The 25,852-nt window shown below is 38.3% G+C and overlaps 1 protein-coding gene across 5 annotated transcripts in view; it reads right to left on the bottom strand.

Annotated features, from left to right (window-relative positions):
- Positions 1 to 25,852, bottom strand: part of NLK (nemo like kinase) — a 65,477-nt gene that overhangs the window by 27,460 nt on the left and 12,165 nt on the right. For all 5 annotated transcript variants that reach the window (XM_087752397.1, XM_087752399.1, XM_087752400.1 and 2 more), the window contains 2 exons: positions 3,573 to 3,702; positions 1,907 to 1,962 (listed from right to left, as the gene is read on the bottom strand). In XM_087752397.1, coding sequence (XP_087608523.1) covers positions 1,907 to 1,962; positions 3,573 to 3,702 — 186 coding nt within the window. The remainder of the gene's footprint in view (positions 1 to 1,906; positions 1,963 to 3,572; positions 3,703 to 25,852) is intronic.

The raw sequence follows: 25,852 nt of genomic DNA, 5'->3' as shown, positions 1-25,852 counted from the left end.
TCCACTGAAGACTGACACCACCATAATAAAGCTACTTGTAGGAGAAGCAGAACACAGCATGTGGACATCTGTGGGACAGGGAGTTTGGTTTTTTTTTTTTTAACCTAACTATTACTACGCATCCAGGCAACAGAAAAAGCTCTCAGGTCCCAATTACGATTGTATGAAAACTAGATAATTTCAGAAAATAAACCCAAATCCTCAATCAAAGAACACTTTGTATATGTTCCTGAATGTATATGCATACATTCTTGGATGAAAATTGATTGGCAGCTTACTTAAGCTTATAACAGACATTTCATTATGTCCTACCTGATTTACAAAGAGAATTTTGGTAACAATTTTGGTTTGGGGAGGAAGTTATTTGCACAATTTGGTTGCGAATTATAAACTTGAAAGGCAAGGCAACCAAAGCTGTAAAAGGAGCAGCAGTATAATGAGGTGACACATAACTGAATATGCTATGATTCAAGTGTTTGCTTTCAACAGTTCAGCACTGAGTTTAATTTTCAGTGTTTGCTTTTGGGGCTTTCCATAGGAAACGCAGAAGTCTATTAGCTGACCTCAGCTGTATGGCAGATCCCTGTACTGAAATGCTAATTTGATAATGGAAATGTCAATGTGTTAAGATATTTTATTACCTGCTCTCTAAAATATCGCTTTTACTGAAGTCTACAAAGGATATTTTGTTACTAACAGCATGTTGTAAAAATATCTGAACAGTTCATAAAACTCTGCAAATAATCTTAAAACTATTATGGGCAGGAATCTGGTGGAGAGCTTTTTTCCTACACACATAAAAAACAAAATATAAACAAGTAATCTCATTCAGTGCTAATTACCAAGTGCATTTTTTATTAGCTAAAAACTTCTCAAAAACTGGATCTTAGCATGTTAAATTTTTAAAATAGCATAAAGAAGAGAACAGACAGTGGGATTAATCTAGGCAGACAATCTTTATTATGCTTCCTGGTCTGTAGCTAGTAAAGTCTCTGCAGAGAACAGAATTATCCCTATTTAAAATAATTTTTTGTTCTAAATCTCACGATATTTCTAGATACTTTCTGTACCATGAAAATCTGTACTTAACTCATTGCATTAGAGTAATTTCTAGCAATTTAAAAACTAGAGTAAGTACTAAAACAATGTGCTTTCAGTCACAGAACTTCGCTTCCAACTACAGTCAGTAAGAGCCTACCCAAGCCAATTACTTTTCAGTATTTAAGAATGCAGAAATTCCCAACCCCAAAACCAGAAGATAACCCAAACAAAGTCTGAAAAAGGAAATACAGAAGAAAACATGACATTCTCATGTCAAGTTATGTACTAAAATTAAATTTTATAATACAGTTACCCATAGACAGCATGTACCTTTGCATCAGTGACACATTAAACAGCACATATATTTCTGTGAAATCTGTTTTCTTGATCAAGATAGAGGCTGAACAAGGAAAAGCCACAACCCAACTGCTCTGCTGAAACATCCATGAAAAGTCATGGTTTCAAAGCATGTGAGGGTAGCACTCTCTGAAAACACCAGAAAGTATTTTAAGGTACTAATAACGGAGAGGAAGATAATTACTGGATATAGTTTTCAAGAAAATATTTTGGGGGAATCACCATTAGTAGCAGCAGGATCTGTTGGTAAATACCACAATGCCCTGCATCTACTGGCTCCTCCATATTCAAAGCTTCACGTTCAATCCCGCACCACTTCACCTCCAATGTTAACAATAACTAAGAGCTCTTGATAGTATGGATTCACTTCTTTAAATAAAAATGTACAGATACAGGCTCAAGGTTTTTGTAGTTCTATTTCATAGATACCAGCAACTACTTGCAGTTTCTAAGCTAATGAAAATTACACCTACCTCAATTAAGATGCTCTATTTTATATTTAGGATACATTTCTTCAAAATAGTCAATGTGTGGAGGCTGGAGTATGTCGAGGGCAGAGAGTACCTAGGAAACACCACACAAGATCAAGACCTATCCCAGTCAAACAAAACCAAATCCCTTTCAAGAAGACAATCAGACTGCACCTTTCTTATACAGCTTCACTTCATTCTATCCCACGCAGGCAGACCAATATTCTGTCTCACTAGATACGCAAATTTAATAGCCCACCAAGTCAGATATTCTGTACGTTCAGGGTCTCTCATTTTTTTTTTTAATTCAAGAAACTTTTTCCAGCTGTTCATGTACTAGCTTAAAAGCATAAGTTCATCTACCCAATTAAAAATGGTTCATTTAAAAAATATATATAGCCATAAAATATTTGAAAGAAGTCATTCTAGCAGAGAAATGCAAAAGCAAAAGATATTCCACTTTGTTCTGCCTTTCATCTTCAAGAGTTCTGCGATATGTTGCTTCCACAGGGGAATTACAAAAAACAAAGTTGTTCACATACTGAATCAGAAGCTCAGCTCTCTGTGCAAAGCAAAAAGGTAGAAAAGCAGCAGCACAGAATTTACATCCTCTCACAGGAAAAAAATACTACCTTGCTGTAGTCTTTTAGCTCCTGTCCTAGGAATATCGATGACATTTAGGTGAAGCACACAAACTTCAGTGCTTATCAGGCTCAACTTCTGACTGCTTACAGAGATGCTTTTGTTTAATTTTACAGTCCTCAGTAAAATCTTCTCACCTCCTGGTGAGGAGCAGTTTAAGATACCAGTTCAAAAGAAATCTTGTCCCAGAATCCATCTCCCAAGGACTGGTGACAGTGGGGTGGTGGGGCTCTGCAATCTGCTACAAGCTTGCGAGGCAGCCCACCTCTTCTGCGTCCCACTAACAACACTTATCTGAATTCAGTGCTTAACCACAAATAAAATCTTTCTTGGAACATGATACCCTCAGATAAAAAAAAAAAAAGATAAACCTCAAAACAGGAGGAAAAGCAATGAAATAAGGTTCCGAAACAGATACCCGCTTCCTGATCCCATTCCGCTAGGAGAAGATAGTACTCCCAAGGTGCTCATTACTGCCCATCAATGGGAGAGGTTACCACATCCACAGCTGCACTTGTGGAACAGTTTCTCTAAGTACTTTTGTATTCACTTTAGACACAACCATAGGCATCAATTCAAATAATTTCTTAAAATGTTTTAACTTAACCTAGCTGATTTTACCTAAAGCAGATTTGGGAGTGCTTGCACAACCACTCTGCTAGAAGAACCGAGAGCCCAATAAACTCCAACAAAGGGGAGAGGAAGATGGAGTAAGAAATAGCTTGGAAGAGAAAGCATCTCCAGCTGGCATAGCTTTGTGCAGACTGACATTAATCTAAAGCCCAAAATAAGATTAGGTGGAAGTGTATGGCCTGTCTATTTGCAAGCATTTTGGAAGGGAAATTATCAATATCCTTAGATTCTTGATAATTTCATTTTTTATAGCGTTTGCAACAGTAATATCTGAGTTTCCAGGAAATCTGATAACTGTAAAATTAGAGAGCTTTTAAAGCATTTTAGATATTCTGTAACTTAAAAGGAAAAAAATACTCCTGTTATAGATAGCTCCATTTTACAATTAGGCTTTATCAAAGACTTCAAAATTACTTTGAATTTACTTACATTGTCATGCTTAAAAAAACACAACATCTTCAACTCCCGGAAGACCCTTTTACAAGAGACCAAATTTTGGAAGACGTTGGGCATCTTTTTGAGTGCAACTCTCTTTCCATCTCGTGGATCTGTTACTGACCTACAGAATAAAAGATTTAGAACATCACATACTACTGTTAGACATTTTTTCTAAATCAGAAAAGAATATTTTAGAGTTCTTATCATTCTCAACTTAGACGGTGAGTCAAAACAATGTGAAGACACTTCTAGGGAAAAAAGTATTAAGCAAAGGGCGTTATGCACTGTACTATAGACTCTGTATTGAATGTAGTGCGATCATTCTTTGATTACAGTACATACACACATACCCAGTCAAGCTCGGTAGCTGTTAAGTGGCTGGACACGTGTACATCAGTGCATATACTGCCTGCCACGGGCATACGCTGTAGCTCAAAGTCGGATCAACACCTTGAGCAGACGTGATGATAAACATCTCCTTCACCTCCCAAAAAAGACCTTATTAAAACATTTTCTCAGTTACGCAGGTTTGATTTTGTCGGGTCTACTGCTTTCTTCCTCCTCTCCTAAGAGGGCAAAAAATTGAATAATCCCATTCCGACGGAACACTGGCACGTGTAAGACTATCACTTCATCTATCACTAAATCACTTCACACCTGGAAAAGCAACAGCACGTGGTATCTAAGTTTCCACAAATGTAAAACAGGCGTGATACCTGCCTTTCTCCCATAGAGCTTATGGGATGCAAGTATAGTAGTTCAGAAACTACAAGGTGCTTTGCAAATGGCAAGTATTTTAATTTAAAGTAATTAGATTCTGAAAATAGAATTTTATAACGAGAACCATAGAACTAGAGCAAGGAGGTTATGGTGCCTCAATTCCCAATCACGGCTTTTAAGGTGAGGCTTCTCAAACCTCACTACAAAACAGGGTTTCTAGATCTTCAGTTGTTAGGAAACCTTCATTTTTTTTCTGCATATTTTTATTGGGATGACCACAATAACTTTCTTCTCAGTGCAATGCCATAACCACATAAGAATCTGCATCCAGCTGCATACCCCAAAGACTACATTTGTCCTTAAAAAGTTGCTGGCTTTTCTATCTATCACGTGACTCTCCTACAGACGGCACGGAAGGCGGCTTCTTTTGTCTCAGGTCCATGCTGGTTTAAGCATCTAAATAAAAAATTAGAATGGGGTAATCAAGTATCTGCCTTATCTCCAAGTACCACATCTGACTTCAAAATACAAAACAATTCAATCAATCCAAAAAGTCAGAAGTAGCCACTGATACTAGTGGTTGGCAGTCAAAGGGGAACTATCCCAACAAACTCGGCTACAACACTTGTTAATAGCCACCGCATATTTATATTTTAAGTAAGGGGCGGAGGGGGACTCGGGGAAGTTGATATCAGACTATTTCTATGGTGGGAAACACAGAGCTGAAAAGAATCTGAAAAGGTCTTGTAATTCACAATATGTTTCCTGTTTTCTCCGGGACCTTTGCCTCTTGCCTCTAGCCTAAATTGGAAAGAAAGGGAATGAAAACTGGAAGAGCTACAGAAAATCCACTGTTAATGCAACTCGGCGCCCACCATGGGCCAGACTGAAATATCCTCCCTCACACTGTATAGTAACTTCATTCACAGATGATGGTTAACCTCAATGAGTCTATTTGAAAAACAAGGTACTATTCATCATGAGTAGGCGACATTGCAGGCTGGCCCTTGGCTTTGGGATTATAGCAGAGGCAGATTCTGAACGACGCACAGCAGGGCCGGTACCAGGCAGTGGCTCACAAATTCATATAAACTTGATCCCGGCATGAGCTGAGAGCTCCCATTGCTCACAAGGTCAAGCACCACTGATCAGCTAATTACTGGTATCCTTCTCCCTTTACGAGACAGCATTTCTGGCCCCCGCCAAGCTTTTACCAACTTAAAAAAAAAAAAGAAGCAAGCCACCAAACCTCTAACCTGTAAGAGAAAACTCAAAAGCTGCTGCTTCCTGGGAATTAAATAGATATATTCTTGCTACAAAGTTGTAAAATTTTATTCATAAAAATCCTCACTGATTATACTGCAGATGCTACTGAATTACCAATTTTTGCCTTTGGAGTTCTGACACTATTGCTGACCACTGGCACACACAACCAAACACTGCTATCAAGAGGATATTCACAGCTATGGAAGAAATTCCACTAGTGGATTGCAATGATGATACGCCAAAGTATCATACGGGTGCAAGACCCGAGACCTTTCACAACATGAAATTTCCTCACAAATGACCGTTAATACCTAAGCAGACCACAAACACCTGCCTCAGGTACGTTATATTTAACAGTACAGTTAAAACAATAGTTAAATAGCTATCTTGGCCATGAAAAATATTCAATCTAAAACCTCCAAAATTTATTTTATGCTATATTATAGCATATTTAGAGTATGCTCTATGACACTTTTTGAATAAGGTGAAGAAAATTAATTATGTGGGTCTGTTTCATTATTTTTCCTTAGAAACACATCTAAAAAACGTAACTACAACAGAAGAATTTTCTTTAAATAGACACAATTGCTATTTTACACTGTAAACAAAGTAATTCTCTAAAACTGTTTCAATTTCTTTAAGACAGAATAAAAGAATGCTTAAGATCCAGACAGCTTGTTTGAGAGAGTTCACATCTACTTCTACCATTTCTATTATCTGTAATAAACTACTGCAGTAAACATATATACCTTTCTCTAAAGAAAGACTAAAAAGTCTTCATTGATCATGTCCAGGGGTTGTACAACACAAAAAGAGCATAAACCAAAAAACAATAGCAATTTGTAGGTTTACTTTGTTGAAGAAATTAGCTGCAGCTTCACAGATTTAATAGGTTTTTTTCTGTTTGCTTTTTACCTCAAATTACAGAAGCTTACTAGAACCCGAAATGGACAGATCTAAAACAATCAGAAGTCACAAACACCAACACTTTTGCAGACAGACGCGTAAACAAGTAATGCAGCCTTCCACGATTGATAAAAATCTGTCATCTGAAACGTGGGCATCACCTTGGCTGTTTACAGCGCGAGGAAGTCCACTTCCATACAACAAGTTGCAGATAGCTTGTGGTTTTGTTAAACACTCTTCCTCTTGGGCTGAAGATTGCAAGCTTTACAAGCTTACAAGCTTTTTAAGCTCCTAGTTGTATATACAGGCTGTATCTACAGCAATCAGCTTCTGAATTTGCGTGCTATCACAACAGAAAGACACCATTCCGATTAGTCATAGAAGAATAACCCATTTTGTAAATGTTAACAAGCAAATAACTCAACATATCAGAATCAGCTTTGAAATTTTTGGTATTTTTGACATACTAAAATTTCATAAACGGGTCAGACATGCAATGCAATTCACATATCTACGTGAAACGGATACAAGAAATTGAAAAAGTGCTTGAACAACAGGCAATTGATCAATCATTAAAAACAGCATTATTAAAAAAAAAGCAAGAACAGTTTGGCTTTGGTTTTGGGTTTATAGTAAGAATCAAAAGACCATAAGAAAACCTGCTGAGGAAAATTCTACACTGCTGGATTGACAAAGTGTGGATTAGAGTCCTCGCTGCTCTTCAGGTGTTTCCTTATCATTAACGTCCTGAAGGCTTTTTAGACAGAACGCACATGGATTTGAGTGCACGGAGATGAAAAGCAGGCCCGCTACAACTACACACACAGCGGATTTTTAGCCATGTTCAGGTCTCGCTGTTGCAGCGGCACCAACGAGACGACACCGGATTTCAGGCAGGCGACAGAGTTGTTTCTGAAATTCAACCTATCAGGATGAAACCGATCTGCTGGAAGAGGAATAAATACCAAAACAAGTTTCCACTTGCTTGCTTGTTCATTTCTAATTGAGCAAGGGGGAGTCATCTGTTTGGTACTCAAGGATTTGGATCCTGGTTCTCCTCCCTTGTGACAAACATCTCGGAGGTTGCACGTTCTAGCAGGAGCAACACAGCTTTGGGAACCTACGCTCAAGACCTTTGGGAGTTATTTTTAATAGCCACCTTTTAACCATGTTTCCATTTAGAAACTTCCTATCTGCCTTTTTCCAAATCTTGTAAGTATAAATATTATTCCAGCAATTGACGAGAAAAATGCAGTAATATGTATTCTCAGATGGACCATAATACACATGGTTTCAAAGTTTGCATTGTGTCTTGTTAATGTTTTAAGGTAAAACTCACAAAGTAGCATTTCTTGTTATTATTCATGCAAAGACCAGTCATGCCTGTAGCTGGTAACAGTATAACTCTAATGAACGTGAATGGAAGTGCAGTAATTTCACGCCATGTTGAGTTTGTTCTCGCTTAACTCAGGGTAGCAGCTGCTTTGGTTCAGCACAAACAGTACCAGAGAACAGAGATAAGTGCTGGAGCCTGTTACAGAGGAATGCTTTTATTGCTTTGTTGCTGAAAGGCTTGCTGGGCTGAGCTCTCCTGGTTCCGCAACACGCGGGTTATCCCATCTGTATTAGCTAATGAATCTCGGGCTGTACAGATAACCAACAGCTCCGACGGCAGCCTCGCGCGCTCCAGGGAAAATGACCCTGCTCAAAACGTCTCCTTGCCTTAATGACCAGTTACTTGTCAAACTAAACTTCCCATAAATTATTTAAATATTATGTACGGCGTGCTTTGAATGCATACACTAAACAAACATCTGATTTTTACAGTAACATATCTATTTACAGTCCTATCCAATAAAATGAAACTTAAAGTGAAAACTGTTAACATTTTATTAGTCTAAAAAACCCAAACTATTAAAAACTATAACCTACACTCACGTATACTCTTCAGATAGTGCCATACCTCCACACAAAATTACCAGAAGACCTCAAAAGGTGTCCTTTTAATTGAATTCTAGATTAAAATAGTCACTCCCAATTCTAATAAAATATTAAAATAGAATAACAGAATTCAGTTTTAGAATAGTAACCCAAAACATTTTCAGGCAAAGTCTGAAATTCAACACATTATTTTAAAAGAACAGAAGTACTCCTCTTCCACTGTCCGAAATTATGGAAATGTTAAAATACAGAATAGCATTAAATATAAAGTTACTTGCATTCACTGATTTTCAATTACACTGCCTCTGTAGTTGTGCCTGTGACGATTTTTAAAGTAAGCCATAACAACTGTTTAAAGTAAGCGGTCCGACCTCATCACCTAAATCAAACGGCATCTACGTGTTGAAACACCAGGCAAATGCACACCTTCTGCTTCCTCCAGTCGCCTATGAGCCGTGTTACCAGCAGCAACAGCGGCAATATGGGTCAAGGCTCTGAAAGTCATATGTTCAAAGGTAAAAACCTGAATCCAAGACGCGAATTCAGAGCAAGTCATCTCTGGAGTTCCAGTAGACAAATGAAAAACAGAAGGTCTGAAGCAGAGGTCGCTGTAAAAAGATACCTAAAATAGGATTTGAAACACTCACTTTCTTCAGTTGTACTGCTACAAAACTATGCTGGTTGCATACCAACACACAAATCCAACAGTCAGCTTTTACAAAAACTAGTTCAGATCGAAAATAAATTTTAGGATGTGAATGTTGACCATCTACAGTTGAGCAAGTTCATATCTGCTCTGCAGAAAGTCATGAGGCAGTTTATAGTTGCCTAAATTAAATTTCTCATAAATCAATGTTAATTACACATTAACAGTAATACAAACTGCAAAACTTTTTTTTTCCTATCAGTATTAAGCCTGTACTTTGTCTAACCTCCTTCCTAATCCCTTTATATATAAAAAGTAAAATTAAAATAAAAAATATCTTAGAAAGATTATATGGATATGGAAATAATTGCTGAATGCCTAAAAATCCTTTCAACCACTACCCCAAAAATATGAAACGGATATCCATCTTTTTCCCCTGACTGAAGGTACATACTTAAAACTTTTGAGTACTGATTCCCAAGCCTCTTCTCTTGCTGAGCCTCACTAGAGAAAACTGACGGCGCTTTGTACCTCGAAGTACCGCAGCTCTTTGGCTCAGTATCCACAATGACACTCATCTAGGAATACTAAATTCTGTTAAGTCAGAACATAATGAGGCAACCGATACCAGTGAACATCAGTGTCCTTTTAATTCTTATACTTCTCCCATGGATGTAGCTGTCACGCAGCCTCATTAGTGAGAGTGAAAGATTTGAGAAATGGTTGGTCTTTAATCAAATAATATTGATTATCAATTTATATTGATAGCCACCACAGATTTATTGATGCTCATTTTTACTGGTTGTGGGACCCAGTTTAATAAACAAAAAGAGCTAAATGTACTGCAGAACGGTTAAACTTCATCACAGCTGTGTAAACAAGGCCTGGTGTGTCTGCTCTCCTCTGTTTTTCCAAATGCTTCCACATAGCAAAAATCAGTTTAGGCGAATAGTCTTCTCCTGGTGCTCCCATTGTAGTCTCTGATAAAGGAATGAGTTAAATGGGGTTGCTGTGGCATATGCATTTAAGGCCAGTTTCTTTTTTCTTTTAAATAACCCACTTCTACAAACAAGTAATGATCACCCGCAATGTCCGGCGTGAAAGCAATTCCTCTCCTCTTTCCCCCATAGCTGCAACAATTCTGCACTGCTCCTCACCCCCTGCCTTAGCTTGTGAGCTTTATACCACTCACTAGCAATTTCACTTCAAGGGGCAGTGCAAACCTCACAAAGTTATGAAGATCAGAACTGTCACGACTGTATTCCAAAGAAGAACAGAAAAAGCAAAGAACGAAAGAAAAAAGCCTGTCTGAAAAACTGATATTTACAGCATCCAATAAAGATGCTGAAAATGTTGCTTTGTGTTTGTGTACAGTACCTACTTTGATACCAGTAAAATAATTATTTACAGCAATATGCTATCAGGTCACATATCCCCAAGAGAAACTAGAAAAGCACGAAAATCTCCTAGGAGCTAATTGAGAGAACAACTAGAAAGGCAGCTTGACTTACTGCTGTTCTCAGAAGAACACATTTCAATTCCCTCCTCTGCTTTGTTAGGATATTACACCCTAGGTGAATCTAGCAGGGAAGTGAACAGCAGGCAGGGAATCTGTCCATCACTCAGCACCGAGGCAATGGGGTGCTCTTTCAAGCTACTACTGAAGTCTGCAAAGGTTTCACTTATTAAGCATCAACTGCAGCTGGGGATAAAGAGATAAGAGACCGAGATTTAAACCAAAAATAACTTAGCAAAAAATTATATATAGGTATGGGGCAAAAAATAAGTTAATAAGTATCATTTGGAGGGGGAAAAATATCAAGGAATATCTCGTTTGGCTGTAATGATGCCTCTAAGAATTACATGATTCCCGCTATTTCTGTGAGAACACCCAATCATTTAGGATTCTTTATTATACTGCATAAACCACTGCAAAAAGCTACTTTTAATACTCTTAAACCAAGTCAGACGTTTGGCTTTCACAGCAATTACAAGTCTTTCAGTACAACGAACTTGCGCTCCCACCAGCAGCTTGGTTACTGCCAGAGGAGCGGGCTGCCCGGCGGCGCGTTCGTTACCGCAGCCCGTGTCCCCAGCACTCTGCCTCCCCTTGTCACTCACACTTTACCTACCTAATAACGGAAGAAGATTAAGTTGTAAAAATTATCAAACAATGCATTTTGTAAAATTCGAAAAAGTTTATTGGAAGATGCCCTCCCTGTTACCTTACCAGGTTTTTAGTACTTAAGAGAAATGTAAGAAAGTAAATAAGACATTTATATTAATTTCCACTTCAACGAATTGACTTTGTGATGCAGCCACTTAAAAAATGGTGACCAACTGCAACACCTGTTTGTTGTAGCCGTATCACCTACTGGTACAGGTAACACCAAGACTACTATAGCCAAAATATTACAGGAGGTTGTTTTTCTGTTCTTGATTTCTTAATGTATTTGATAACGTGCTGTTATTTTGGACAGTTTGTTTCCTCTGTAACATCAGTTTGGTCAGCTCTCCCTTTTCATAAATATTATGAAAATGATCCCTCTAGTCAAAAAGAGGGAAAAGAAATACAAACACGAAAGTAAAGAGATTAAGACACAGGTAAACAAGACAATTTGTCTTATTTCAGACTTTGGCTCTTGTAAAAAAAAAAAAAAAATCAAATACACCTATATTTGAATGCTTAATATGAGACTGAAATGTTCCTCTTGAAATATTGCCCATTTTTTTCAGACACCAAAATTTTACAAAATCCTTCATCAAATCTGCAATCAAGTTGAAAGCTAAACTTTCTATACCTAACCAGAATGTATTATACGTGTTCTGGCCTAAAGGCTGCAAGACACTTACAGTCCATTTTCTTTAATTCTTCCACATCTAGTCCTGCACTCACTGATAAATCTAAACCTGACTATTATACAACAAGAACAACCGTATCTTTTGTTTTATCTTTTCTCTAAAAGTTAGTCCAATCTACCGGATCATTTATACCTTTCTCTACAGCAGTCATTCAGTCCTGTATCATTAATGACCAAGCTGACTTTGCAGGTAACGTTTTTCACTAGAGGAACCAGTACTCGTTTCGCCAGAACAAACCAGTGTAAAGAAGCAGACCGGCTTTCAGGCACGCAAGCCCTTGCTCTGCCTGTGTCCCCAAACCATCGCGGACACAACAGTACTATCCCAAGTAAAAGATTTTTATCCTTTCACCAGGCAAGTTAGATAAGGACGTACTTGTCCAAGTGATTTACTGATGGCGTGGTTTCACGCTATGCTTTCTTGTCTAACCGCAAGCTGCTGCGGGAAGAGGGGGTCCTGCTCCCACCCGTTGCTGGTTCTTGCCCTCCTGCCAGCGTTGGAGATTGTGGGCAGCTGCCTGCAAGGTCAGCTCAGCACAGCAACCCCGTGCGGGCCGATTCGGCATGAAACATGCAGCAAGCGGGATGAAGTCATCCCAAAGCCACATGATCCCTAGATGTGACAGAGGGGAAGCTGTGCGAGCACATGGCTGGGGCAAAGTGCAAGACGGTGCCATTTTTTGGTAGCCGTTCGCAATTACACCAGATTAGGTACAGCGGGAAGCCAGGCCCTCGGTCATGCTGGGAGCTTACGGACGGAGCCAGAAATGGGGATTGCATCTCCTGAATTGCAGCTGAGTGCCCTTCGTAGAAGGGCCATTCCTCTATTCATCAGAAAACTTTTTTTTTCCCTGATTATATGTAATGTAAATATATATGCCTTATTATATTTAAGAACTGCATTAACAGTTTAAAAAAAAGAGTCTGACACAAAGCATATCAAGAAAAAAGATACTTTACAAAAACTGTAGCTTCTATTTACATTGCAGGCTAATCACTCCAGAAATAATAAAATTTTAAAGAGTAATGGAACTACAGAAAGGATTAATGATACAATCCAGACCTCTAGTTAAAATGTTTTCAAAGACAATTCTTATCTCAAAGAATCCTTGCAGGCATTTAGCCTTTTCAATTACACATTATGTCTTAAGCAACTCTCTACCATGCTGATGGCAAATTTTCAAGGTAGACACTATACCAACAGTAACTTTTTCTCTCTCTGAATCCAGGTCAACGCATACACATTGTTCTATAGTTTCAACTGGTAGAAAAACAAGTTTGTGACTACTCCATGGCAATTATTACACGGAAACAAGATAATGAAAGAATGTTCTCAGGGGCGGTGTGGGAAACTGCTGATGGAGTTGTTCTAAGAGGGAAGTGAACCTTCCCTTATGCCTACAGAGAATACCTATAAATTTACATCAGGACTCATCAGAAGCTGGGGGGGGGGATGACACTTAATAGGATTACTTTCCAAGTTTTTCTCATTAGTCAGTGAACTTTTTTCCTCAGTTGCTTGACTCTTAATCATGCAGACTTTTTCCAGAAAGCCTTGCTCTAAGATATAGAACAAACCTGGTCCCACAAGCATTTCAGCTGCTCACCCAAGCATATTCGATATACCACTTTTAAACAAATAATGCAGCTCATATTTAAGGGCATGTGATACCCAACATACCGCGTATTCGGTACCACGGTATTGCAGTCAATCACATCTTGGCATATCTCAAAATATATTTGAGCATGGGATGAAATAAAAAATCCTTTAGAAAAGTTCACAAATCCAAGCGAAAGGACAGGAAGAAGGTGTGCAGTTATCAAATCACTTATCTGGGAAATGTTTGATCGGGTACATAAAGTTTACACACAGGAACAGGCCATCAGATCCAGTATATCTGTTCTCTGTAGAATTATTGACAGGCAATGAGCCCTACCAAAACACAACAAATACTGATCAACAACATTTAATGGACTATTAGGTAGCGGAGGGGAGTCATGAGGAAAGCAGGCACGTAACGAGTGAAATCATTAAGAAAATAAAACAATACATGTATGTACATTTAACAATAGATTTCTTCTCGAAGAATAAAAAGGAAATTTACACACATATACTAAGTTTTTAAGCAAAGTAAAGTAGCTGCTTTAACAATTCTACTATTACAAACACTCAAATACAAGTGAGACAGGACAAAGGTAATGTTCTAGATTCTCCAGTGACCTTGCCTAATAAACACAAGTATTTTCTCCAATCACAGACTGAAGAGTCCGTCTTCCAAAATGGTTCCTGACGGCCACTGGCGGCGTTCACCAACGCATGTAAAACACATTTTAAAGCTTTGTGACGATTCTTAATGGAAGTTAAATTATTCAAATGCTAAATCACCTTGTCCAACTTTAGTAGCCTAAAAGCCAGTTTTCCAGTCTAAGGCTCTAAGTGTGGCATGCTGAACCTGGTTGATGGTTGTTGCTGGGCTCCCAGATCTGGCTCACCGTGTGGCCGGGCAAACAGCTGTGCTGGCACAATGAAGCAGAAAGCAGGCAAATAAGTAGCTGAGACAAAGGGGAAGACAGACAGACTGCTTTTTCAGCAACAATGACAGCTTAAGCATATGTCAAATATGATCTAAGTCAGTCACACTGGCTCTGTCTAGTCACTAAGGAGAGGGATAGGTGGGATTAATCTCTTTTAGAGGGCTCTTAGATAACACATGAACCGTTCCTCTAGAAATGCCTCCCCCTACCAGTTAACTGCAGAGAACCAGCTTAAAACAAAGCCTCACTTGTAGATAACCAAAGCTTGCTGATTTGAGGAGCCTAATTTTTTAATTTTACATCAGCCTTTTCTCCCCCTGTCCGCCCAAGTCTGAATTGAGTCAGTGCTATATGTTACAACCACATTAAATCCCGTCCTGTTAGTGGAGTGACTTAGGCTTCCCTTGCAGTGAGGAACAGGAGAGCTGCCTAATTGAGCGGTACCATTAGAAAGGAGGTAGGTTTTGTTTTTGTTGGATTTTTCACAAGAGAATTTTAGCATACACACTCACGCAATTAGCATGGTATTATAATGTGTTTTACCCTCTGGCTGTACACGCATTGTTTAAGAGATGCAAAAGCTGATACAATCTTGTTTAAAGGAGATATAATCATTTTAGCTATAATTTTTAAAGGAAAAGCCACACACAGATAAGTCACAACAAGGAGGAAAATATTACGGCAGTGCAGTGTCCAGTCTTCTTCACTTTATTGCAATGACCAGAGCTCTCTGGAAGGCTGTTTTAAACTTACAGCATGGGGCCCGTCACCGCTAAGGAAGAATAAACACATGGAAATCAACAGATCGGACAGTCATAGCGTCATCGATGCTGAAGAAGAAGCAGAAGTTAGAGAAGTACACTGAATCCGAGGGTGACTACCCACTGGAGTGAGGACAGGCACTGACAAGTACTCACGCAGTGGCCAGAAGCACAAGTCTAGGGATAAATTACATGTTTTCTTATTATCCTACTTGCAAGCTATATTAAATATCTGCTTACCCTAAGTAGCTAATCAGGGCCCACAAGACAGACACGTGTAACACAAACACCGACACTTACGAAGTGCGGCCACGTATTTTCACCAGCAGTTCATGGACTTAAAAAGTTTCCACAAAGTCTGTTTACGATCCTGCTGCAAGTCATTGCCTACAAGGAGCTCCCAGTAGCTGCAGCACAGAAGACTAACCCATTTCTAACGGAGTTTGAAAGAATACATTGAGTAAAAGTTGGTACTGATAGCAGAATTTTTAGCACACAAGCATGCCAAAATAAGACAAAGGTTTCGTTGTTAAAAGACATTCTCAAAAAGAAGAGCTGTTATTTTTTAGAAGGCAAACTGAGAAAGATAGCTGAGGAGATACTACAGAGCAAAACTTCGATTTCACTTAGATTTAACTTTGAGACACAGACATCCAAGGCCAGTCAGTGTGAAAGCAATAAGGAGCTATGCAGAGTCAGAGGGAAGAGCTCAGCAGACCTGCTGGAGGCTGGAACAGCGCCGCTGCCACTGGAAGACACAACACCCACTGCCCTCCCTCCGACTTCACTCTTACAAAATAACCTTGGCAACATAAGGAAGCAGCTCGCTTTACTGTCTTTTGGTAATAGCATACTCTGCCCCTACAACTAAGTAAAAGGAATTTAACCAGCTAACTGTATGATACAAAACCTATTTTCTCAAAACCATGGATGTAGTGAAGTGGCATATCTAACAGCCACCTCTTTGGGGTTTTTTTTGTTTTTGTTTGTTTGCTTGCCTTTTTTTTCGTTTTTTCTTTTTCCTCCTCTGATCTTAAGTGGTGCTGTAAAGGCCCACTCAAAATTGAGCCCAGACTGTGCTACACAGCTACAGAGAAAATAAGTAGCAGTATATATCTTGAAGGGACTGGTCTAATTTAAAACAGACCAGGGTAAAAAGCAGAGGAAGAAGCAAAAGGATATGTTTACTCTATGGAGAGGTATTTACTATTAGTTATTGATTTACAGGTCAATGTTCACTGTATTAATTAAAGTTTGAGAGTACGTCTGGCTAGTCATACCATTTTTAAGTAGTACAATATGTTACTGGAGGTGTTGAGAATGTCTCAGAGTTAACTTTCAGCTAAGGAAATGAAGATATTAGAAGTTCAAAGAAGCAGAGGGTGAGATGTGCCGCAGCCTTCGCAGGTAAACATAATAAAAAAGTACAGGAAAGAGGAAAAGTATTTTGAAAGCTGTTATATAGTCAAGCTACTCAAAAAAACCAAAATGCATTGTGATTGATTTATGAATGGTGATAGCAAATGCTTTTCAAAAAATCTATTTCCAATTCCCTTTTCAAGTAAATCAAAGAGTTCTGATTGTTTTAATAAATTTCAGTACTTCTCCTCTTCATCAGCTCACCTCTTATCCGCTCCTTACCTACAGTTAAGCCTGGCGCAGGCTTGAAGAAAATATCTCATTTAAAACTGAAGCGACACATTCTAACTAACGCAGGAAGCGCGCGCTGTGTCTCGGTATGGATCAAGTAAAACAAAAGCTAGCCAAAGCTCCAGAAAAAATAAAATCACACTAAGAACAATACCAGACTTAAAGCATCTCGCTGTGGACATAATCTAGTAAGGTCTGTATAAGTGGAAATGCTTGGTTTCTCTCCTGAAACCATTGCAAGTGGCACCCGAAGGCGAGATGCTACAGTTCCAGTGCAGACCAGTCTCTAGGAGGAAGCAGTATTACACTGGCTGTCAATATTTGCAATTCTACTGGTTTTTGTGAAGTGTTTAGTCTTCACCAACAGCATTTGCTGAGTTTTATACAAATGGCAGAGGGACAACAGAGGCCGTTTATCTGGTTTGGGGGTATTTTTGGCCATGTTACAATGTAATACAGGTCTGTATGCTAAATCTGTAGGGCTGGTTGGGAACTCCCCTAACTCTTCCCGCACCTCTGGGGGCACAGGAGGAGGCACAGAAAATTTTCCATGCAGATGTCCACTTTGTTTCAAGTTTTGTTGCCTACCTAAGGTGCAAGGTGTCGCATCAGCTTGCATTAAGACTAAAGCGTAGCACTCCACCCAGCAGTGACAGTTCATTGCTAAATAGTTCTCCCCTGTTCCACCCATCTTCGGAGGTCAGCTTCGGGACTTCTGCATCAGGTTCGGCACTCATTCACACAACAGATCGCTTGATATTGAATAGACAAGAAGTTATTTGCAGACTGATAGGGATTGATAAAAGTCGGGTGAAGGTGTTCACAGACAAAAGTAAAAACTCCTTACACTTTTAGACATCTGGAACCTGCAAAAGTATATTCTACCAGCTAATTATTTTCCTAAAATTTAGTCAAGTAAAGTGGATTTTACATCCAGGAATTTGTGTTTGAACAACAGTTTGTGTGTGTTTTAAAGGCGCTGAGCAGAAAATAAGTTCCTTAAGAAGATTATCAAAAAAGACAATTTAATTAACTTAGTACCAATGTGCATTCTCAGCATTTCATTAAGTTTTCTCAACATACTCCACAGAATATTGTAAGGTAATCAAAAAATACTCAAAGGCACTCCAAAAGCCCTGTACTGTAAGTTACTCCAAACAGCCAAGTCTTTCTAATACATAGTCTTGACAGGTGGTCTTTTTAGAGGTACAGGATTCATTCAGGGAAAGAAAAGACTGAATACCAGCTAGCAGATTCAATGTATAACTTTCAGACAAGCCTGAAGAAAACACCTAGATTTAACTTTCACTAAAAGGTATTTTACGTGAAAGGGTTAAGCGACTTGTTCTTCATACCGCACTTCAAAGGTATGCTTTATTCACATCTTGCTCAGCTGCCAAATGCAGACCTCTCCAGAGCTCCTTTTTCAACCATAGATGTCCTAAAAAGCCTTTTAATGTTGCGTTCTAATCACACCCTCAAGCATGTGCGCCATTATCACTTATTCTTTAAAAATCAGAGCTAAAAGCAAAACTGATTACTGCAAGAAATCTGTCTCCTTGAACAAAAATTGGTTCAGAGTATCTTACTTTAAAGAAAGGATAGAAAATTAAAGGGATACTGTTATGGTTAATATCTTTAAAAATGTTTAATTTGTCTTCCTTCATGGAAGCTTAAAATTGAAACTGCTTTCCAAATCAAATGTGTTTCCCCATTTACACAAAATTTTCTGGCTATGCTCGAGGCCTTTTTATTTACTTCTCAACTGCCTATCTGAACCACAGCTAGAATAAGTTATTACACTATGCAGGACATTTATTTGGATATATTTTAAAATTCCATAAAAGCAATTCTTTCTTTTTCAGTCAACGGCATAGCTCTGTAAGGTCTGTGATGTTCATAAATAAATAACATGCCCAATAAACATATGAATCTCCATGTACTTTTGTACTTCTTTATTTTTAAAGTGTATACCACAATTACACGAACTACTACATTCCTGGCCCAATTCTCTGACCTCTATTCCCATTCCCCCCAGCCAACCAAGGAAAACCCAAATGAGAAACCACCTTCTCCGTGTCCAGCAAGCCTCCAGGCTTTGGCACAGTTCCTAGAATATTTTTGCACCTCCATAGTAAAGTAGGTTAATAAAGTCTCTGGTCATATCCCCTAGATAGATACCTCGTTTCCCACAATAATCATCCCCAACAGCTTCGGTTTCACTACCAGCTTTCCCTCGCATCCCTCGTCCTCCCTACCACCCTCTCCCCGGGGCGGGGGGACGGGGGCAAAACAAAACAACAAAAAATAGTGACTAAACTCCTTCTTGCCTCATTACTCCAATGAAGCTACGCAATAACCACTGTGAGCGAGCACCGCACCTCGTCCCAATTAATATCTCAATACTTCACCTTCCAGGTTAAATCTATCCTATTTCAGCCATTCAGTTTTTTTCACCACTATCACGTTCAGCTGTTTGCCAGCACACGAAAAAATCAGAAGAGCATTCAAACCAAAGTCTGCAACAAATATTTGAAACACAGCACTTCATTCAAAAGTAATTACACTCCAGTGCTCTCTGCTACCACCGAGGGAAATAGTTTTACCTGTAGGTTAAGTGTTAAGCCTCGGGACTTTGATACATTTGTCATATGAGGCTCACAGTACCTTTTAATGTTATGAAATACTGCTATTTATATTCATCTCCCCAAATTCTGTAGTAATGATAAATCTATGAACATTCATCAAGGTTTTTACCTGGAAGAGGCAAATCTTATTTACTGACCTTTCAAGTTTCAACTTACATCCTTCCCATTCCTTATTATAACACAAATATTTATTACAACAATCCAGAATACAGTATTGCAACTCAGAATACTTCTTAGTTGCCACTGTCTCTTACATTCCGTTTACCAGAAATTATTTTAGACAACAGTATTTTTATTTATCTGTCTTGCATGGGAATGGATATTGATATCACAGAACTTTAAAGTATTATTTTAAATATACATTAAGCTTATAAGGTACTGTAATTCCCACCACTAAGTAAACACTAACCAGAGACATCTCAATTCCTCCTCTACTGAATAAACCAAAACTAAGAGCTGAGAAACAAAATGAACAGCACATCTGACAAAAGCTCTTTAAGTGCTACCTCTTTCAGAGGCAATACAGCTTTTTCTCATAATGGCAACTCAAACTGAAGATAATCCTTTATATATTTTGCCAATAGTGGTAAAAAGCCCAACTACATTAACGGCAGCTTCCTTGTTATTTTATACAAGGCAACCAGACATCAGTTTTTCTGATGCTTCCTCTGTTCATTTTACTCATGTAAATTATTATAAAGTGCTGCTATTTTTTTTCCCTGTGTAAAGATATCTATGTGATCAACACTGCACAGTCATTCCTTCTTTGAATTACTGTAGGAACAGAAGGGACATGTCAAAACACAAGTGTGAAATAAACTCATAACCTGTACAAGCCAAAGGCCTAGAAGATGCTTTAGGATTATGGGATATTTTTGGAACGTGAAAGAAGAGCTTTTTATTTTAGTATATGTTAATGAAGACTTAAAGACCCACAACCTTGCAAAGAAAAAAAAAAAAAGAAAAAATCTGGCTTATATTTATTAACAGGGAGTTTAAAGAGACATCAGTCTCCCATTACCATGGACCAGTGAAGTGAATGATCCTCTGTCACATACCATCAAGTCTCATAGTGCTGTAAAAATTCCACCTATTTCCTTGACAGGCTCAATTACATTGGAGCCATAACCACTCCTTTTCATTAGATTCAAAAGGCAATTTCAGAAATATTAAGATATTAGAGTGACAGACTAAAATAGACAGGTAAATAGTACCTTTGAATTAACAGCCTGCTGAGAGCGATACAAGACGTTTTAAAATTCTCTCCTGTCTGCGACAGGCAGAACGTGTAACCAATGCAATTTCTCATCTTGTTGATAATTCTACGAGAGATCGTTTGGCTTACTACTCAAATGACTGAAATACTGTAAAATTTGCAAAAATCCAAATTTTCAGGTAAAAGCAAGTCCTTGTCTATATACATTTTTTTAAGTAACTGCTTGGTATTGAGCATGTGGCAGGCAGTATTGTTCTTGTCAAAGTTCAAGTCCTTTAACCTTAACCTTCCACCTCTGTAAGACTTCCCAAGACTTAACGTGACCCCCTTTCCAACTGTGATAAAGTACATGACCATCACTCAAACAAATAATTAGGTTTTTTTGCAAGACAGGACAGCATCACTGTACCAGTATTATATCTAATGCTTATCTGAAGCAAAGCATACCTTTTCAGATGATTTCTTAAAGCCAGCGAATGAACATCTAGCTTCAGAACTGAGAAATTTTTCCATTGCAAGTCTATCTGAATGTTTAATAATTGCATAATAATACAGGAACAAAATAAATGATCAATGTAAAAACAGTGATGCCTGATTTTTGCTGGTCTCTACTGCTGACTTTATCGCTGCTTCCTTTTCCAGGATGATATTTTCAGATTGAAGTAGAATTGAGCAATAAATTCATTATAATGATCAATAACTGAAACATCAATCAGTGATATCATTAATCATACCAAACCCACAGAGATTAAAATACAAATGTACTTCAGGTATAAAGTGAAAGATATATTACTGCAGCTCCGTTGGCTGATGGGCAGTATATTTTCTATTGCTAAACAGAACATCTCACACATGTCTTTTACTGGCATTCACAAATAAAGGAGAGCGCACTCAGAATGGTCTTGCTCCTTTAATCTCATCTTTCCATAATATTTATTACATCAGCTTTATGTCTTCATTTAATACATTTGATCAGGGCCTGAAGGTGTGATATGCTTACTGGCCAGCAATTAAAGTCACTGGCTTAAGTTACAAAAGGTGTCATAAGACAGAGTAGCAAAGTTCAAAGGTTTATTGAAAGGCCTTGTCCCCTGTTCCTCTCCAAGTGCTGATGCTGGCAGGATGGTACCCCTACACACCATTGAAAAGTTTTATTTTTTTGTATTAGTAAATGTCTACAAGATTTGTCAGCAGAACAAAAAAAACCAACTCTGTTAATCTCATGGTGCCAGCGCCCAGGGAAACAGGCACAAGAAGCAGGCGCTGGAGGGGACTGCACACTCAAGAAGGCCGCAAACCTTCAGTGATACTTGGCCTTTCTTCCCCTCTTTTAAAACCTACCCACAATATGTAGTCTTAGATAACTGTTTAAAATATTACACAATCTTCAAGGACCGTGTGTTCCCCTCCCCCCCCCCCCCCCCCCAAAAAAAATCAACCTGAATTGTTATAAACCAAACGACTTTACATCCTACACAGCAGCTGTTTTGGTTTCACAATTTCATCCAAAGAAACACCAGTCAGACCTGCAGGGCCCTTGTCTAACCTATACGTTTCAAAGCTATATTTAGCTTTAAATGATCTCCATGAACTGACCCGAAAATCCTAATATATGTTTCTCTACTCTGAGTCAGCCAAAAACCTTGTGATAACACGAATCACCACCACGGGTGCAACTCCAGTCTTGGGACATTCTAAAGTAAAATACAGACTCCTGGAATAAAACGCAGAATTTCAAAGGGCAATGAAATTAATGGCTCTAAAACACTTTAAACCCAAAGTTTAAACAATAGTTTAGTATGAAATAAAAATGATCACAAAAGGATTCTCTTTACCGGGTCATATGATAGGCGACAAAATCTTGGGAACAACTGTGGGAGTGATGATATATACATTTAATATTCAAATTACCAAACACCTGTCAGCTCTTAATGTTTTAGATGAGGCTTTAGATGAGTAAACAGTAGCATAAAAATGATAAGGTGACATGCCCAAAACAGAGATCAGAGAAAAAGCCACAAGTAGGTCAAGGCTGGTTCCGATTCTGTCAACATTCACCTACTTTTCTTCAACTGCTTCAGAAAACAATAAACAATCCAAACCTAAGGAACATATAAATGCTTTTCTCCCTCAGCAGGGGCAAAAGGAAAGCCGCAATTCAGATTATGGGCTTGGGTAAGTATGTCAATGCCCTGCCATCAAAAGAACAGCGGAAGACCTTAATCCTGAGTTTTCAAATACAATTAATGAGCAAATATGCTCAGAAAAGCACTTTGATACCTTCAGCTATCTATAATAACTTAGAAAACAAATAAAAGGTACTTTTCACTTCATAATTAAAACCTGCTTTTAGTTAAGCTGTTAGGTAGAACTCTTATTCACTTGAATTAAATCAGGTGACCTATGGTAAAATAGATTTTTTTTTTAATATATTTTTGCCTATCAGTATTGCTTTATGACATTCTCTGTTAGAATACTTACGCATAAAGACTGACAGCATGCAGGATCTGTTCTTTAGCCATTTAGTTGTTCTTTAGCCACTGACACAAGTATTCCACAGAACGTGCACAGAGACTCTCCCTCTCAAGAAGCAGTCTGGATCTATACAGAGAAGAGAAACGCCTTGCTCTGCCAGATCATAAATGACAACTTTTAATGGCTTTAAGATTTAAACCTGAAAGAATTTGAGCAGGTCTTAATTTCATATTCTTTTGTTCCAGTCCATGATCTGAATACTCACTTGTGAAGCAGCACTCAAGAGAAGACTGACAATTCAGGCCCAGCGGATGGGCTGCCACGAGCGTGGCTGTGAAACTGCATCCTTAACCAAACCCAGCTCCTGAACTAAAACCCAGTCTTTCAAATCAGGTCTTTGCTACACTTGTCAGCAAGGATGAGGCATATAAAAAAAAATCTGAAAATGTCATAGACAGTAACAGTGAATTCATTCGGTCAATTCAAAAGAGTGAAAGGAATAAGGGATGAGGAAAAGCAGAGTTTCCCCTATTTAAATTGACAGCAATTGTTATGTGGGAGCTTCTCTCCCGAACAATTTGAACTTAGAGATAAAAATAAGGTAGATGCTGGTTATTACTCATTCTGTTGATTTCACTTTAAGAGCTGGGTATTTTTCTTGATACAACCCTGGGTTGGGTTTGTGTTTGTTTGGTTTTTTTTTTTTCATTTACATATGCCAAACTACAGAAAAACATAAACCATTAAACTCCATTGTCCTTTAACTGTACATCACATTAACAAGATCAGTTTCCAGAACGATGACTTAGAGGACATGTGCCCTTAACAAAACTATTGGCAGATCTTCATTTTCCAAGACGTCACTTTCAGCCTGCGTCTATTCGTGTTTGTTCTGGATGCGTCTTTGCAATTGGAATGGGAATCATGACTTGAAAAATGCTAATTGAATGGAAGACTCCTCGCTTTTGTTAAAAAAAACCAAAAAAGAGCATCTCAATTTTTCTTATATTGTTTTGACTGTCTTTATTCTTATTTTTTTAAATGTACACAAAGAGTTAAGAGCTAGTTTGCAGAAGCACCTTTCTAATCTGTTAGCCACAGCTCAAGCCAGACGCAATAACTGTTGCAGGTAAAGCACGCTTGGACGCTAAGTTCTCTACACAGCCTACATTTGTAACCTTGTGCACTATTACATTACGCATATTAATTTTATGAATATTGTTTTTTTCTGTGACCTATTTGATCCACGTCCCTTCAGTCAGTCAGAACAGTAACAAAAAGAATAATTGTGTTTCATCAACATACCCACAAGCTACAAATCAACACCAAGGAGGTCTGGTCTGCAGGATTCCAAAAGCACTTGGGGAGACCACAGGAGAGTCAGAAAGCACTAAGAGATTCAGAAAATTCTCTTCTTCATTTTACCTAAAACCGCTAGCCTAGGAATTGATAAAATTAAGAAAGATGGATTGCAAGCAGTCTGGGAATAACTGATACATTTTCTTCCGTAAAGCCTACCTGCAAGATATTCTCCCTCCAAATAAGAGATCTGAAGTAAATGAGCCAACAAGAATTTACAGAAACATCCAAAGAAAAGTTATATTGCTATATGAGAACAGCCGGTTTAATAGTGCTTTTGTTCTGCTTACTATGTAATCTCTGGGGGGAAAAAAGCTCTTATTGAGGGCTTTCAAATAGTTTCATATCGGTTGTCAAGGGCCTTTAGAAACAAAGGCAGGAGGAAGCCAAAAAGGTACTCTGTTAAAAGACAGAAAGCCATACACTTCTATTCAGAAGTCAGTGCACTGTGTCCACTCCCGAGAGAAGTGCCATAGATAAATGAAAAGGGTTCAAAATGGACTGTGATATAACTTTTCCTGTATTTCCTGTAATAAACCTTACCCTATTAATTAGGAACCAAAACAGTTAAAAGAAAAATAAAATGGTTTTCAGTGAAACCAAGTCCACTGACCCAGACCACATGCTAGACTCTCTCCTTCCTAATCTACCACCAGATTGGCTTTCAAGCCTCATTTGCAGAGCTCAACAAGTGCTAGCACAGATCTTAGCAATTACTTCACATGAAGGAGATTGCTCATTTCTGAAAATTGCTACTACCTTTATGGAATAAGTTTTGCTCTTCATAGACAAATATTCTTCAATGGTTACCAGACTTTATATTAAATAAAATAATAAGATGCATTATCTGAAATTAAAAACCCTATGCACACTTTCAAGAGAGGAGGGAAAGTCAGTAGCTTTTCAGAAAAAAACTAATAATGTGGATCAAAGCCAGAATAACTACTCGACCATCAGTTCAATACCATCCTCAGCTTTATTGCTGCCATTAAGCAAAGGCTCTATTCTGACACTACATTTAGCTTACAAAATGAAGAAAACTATAAGAGCACTGCCTGGTGGTGCCAGGATAACGAAGAAAAATATTGCCACGAAACCAGGAATAGATTTAGGATTAAAATTTGGAATAGCACCATTCCAAAATGACAAGGAAACTAAACCACCAGCTTCTCTGGTGAGCAATTTTTTTGCACCTATTACAATGTATTTGCATACGAAAATCCTTCTTTAGAGTCCAAGGATTGCTACATTTCCCAGTATATTTGACTTTTCCACAAAATTTCCTGC

Source organism: Nipponia nippon, unplaced genomic scaffold, assembly GCF_047370975.1.
Source record: "Nipponia nippon isolate SJK-2023a ecotype South Korea unplaced genomic scaffold, ASM4737097v1 scaffold_15, whole genome shotgun sequence".
Taxonomy (NCBI): domain Eukaryota; kingdom Metazoa; phylum Chordata; class Aves; order Pelecaniformes; family Threskiornithidae; genus Nipponia; species Nipponia nippon.
The sequence above is the reverse complement of the archived record's forward strand: the minus strand, read 5'-3'. Positions and strand labels throughout refer to the sequence as shown.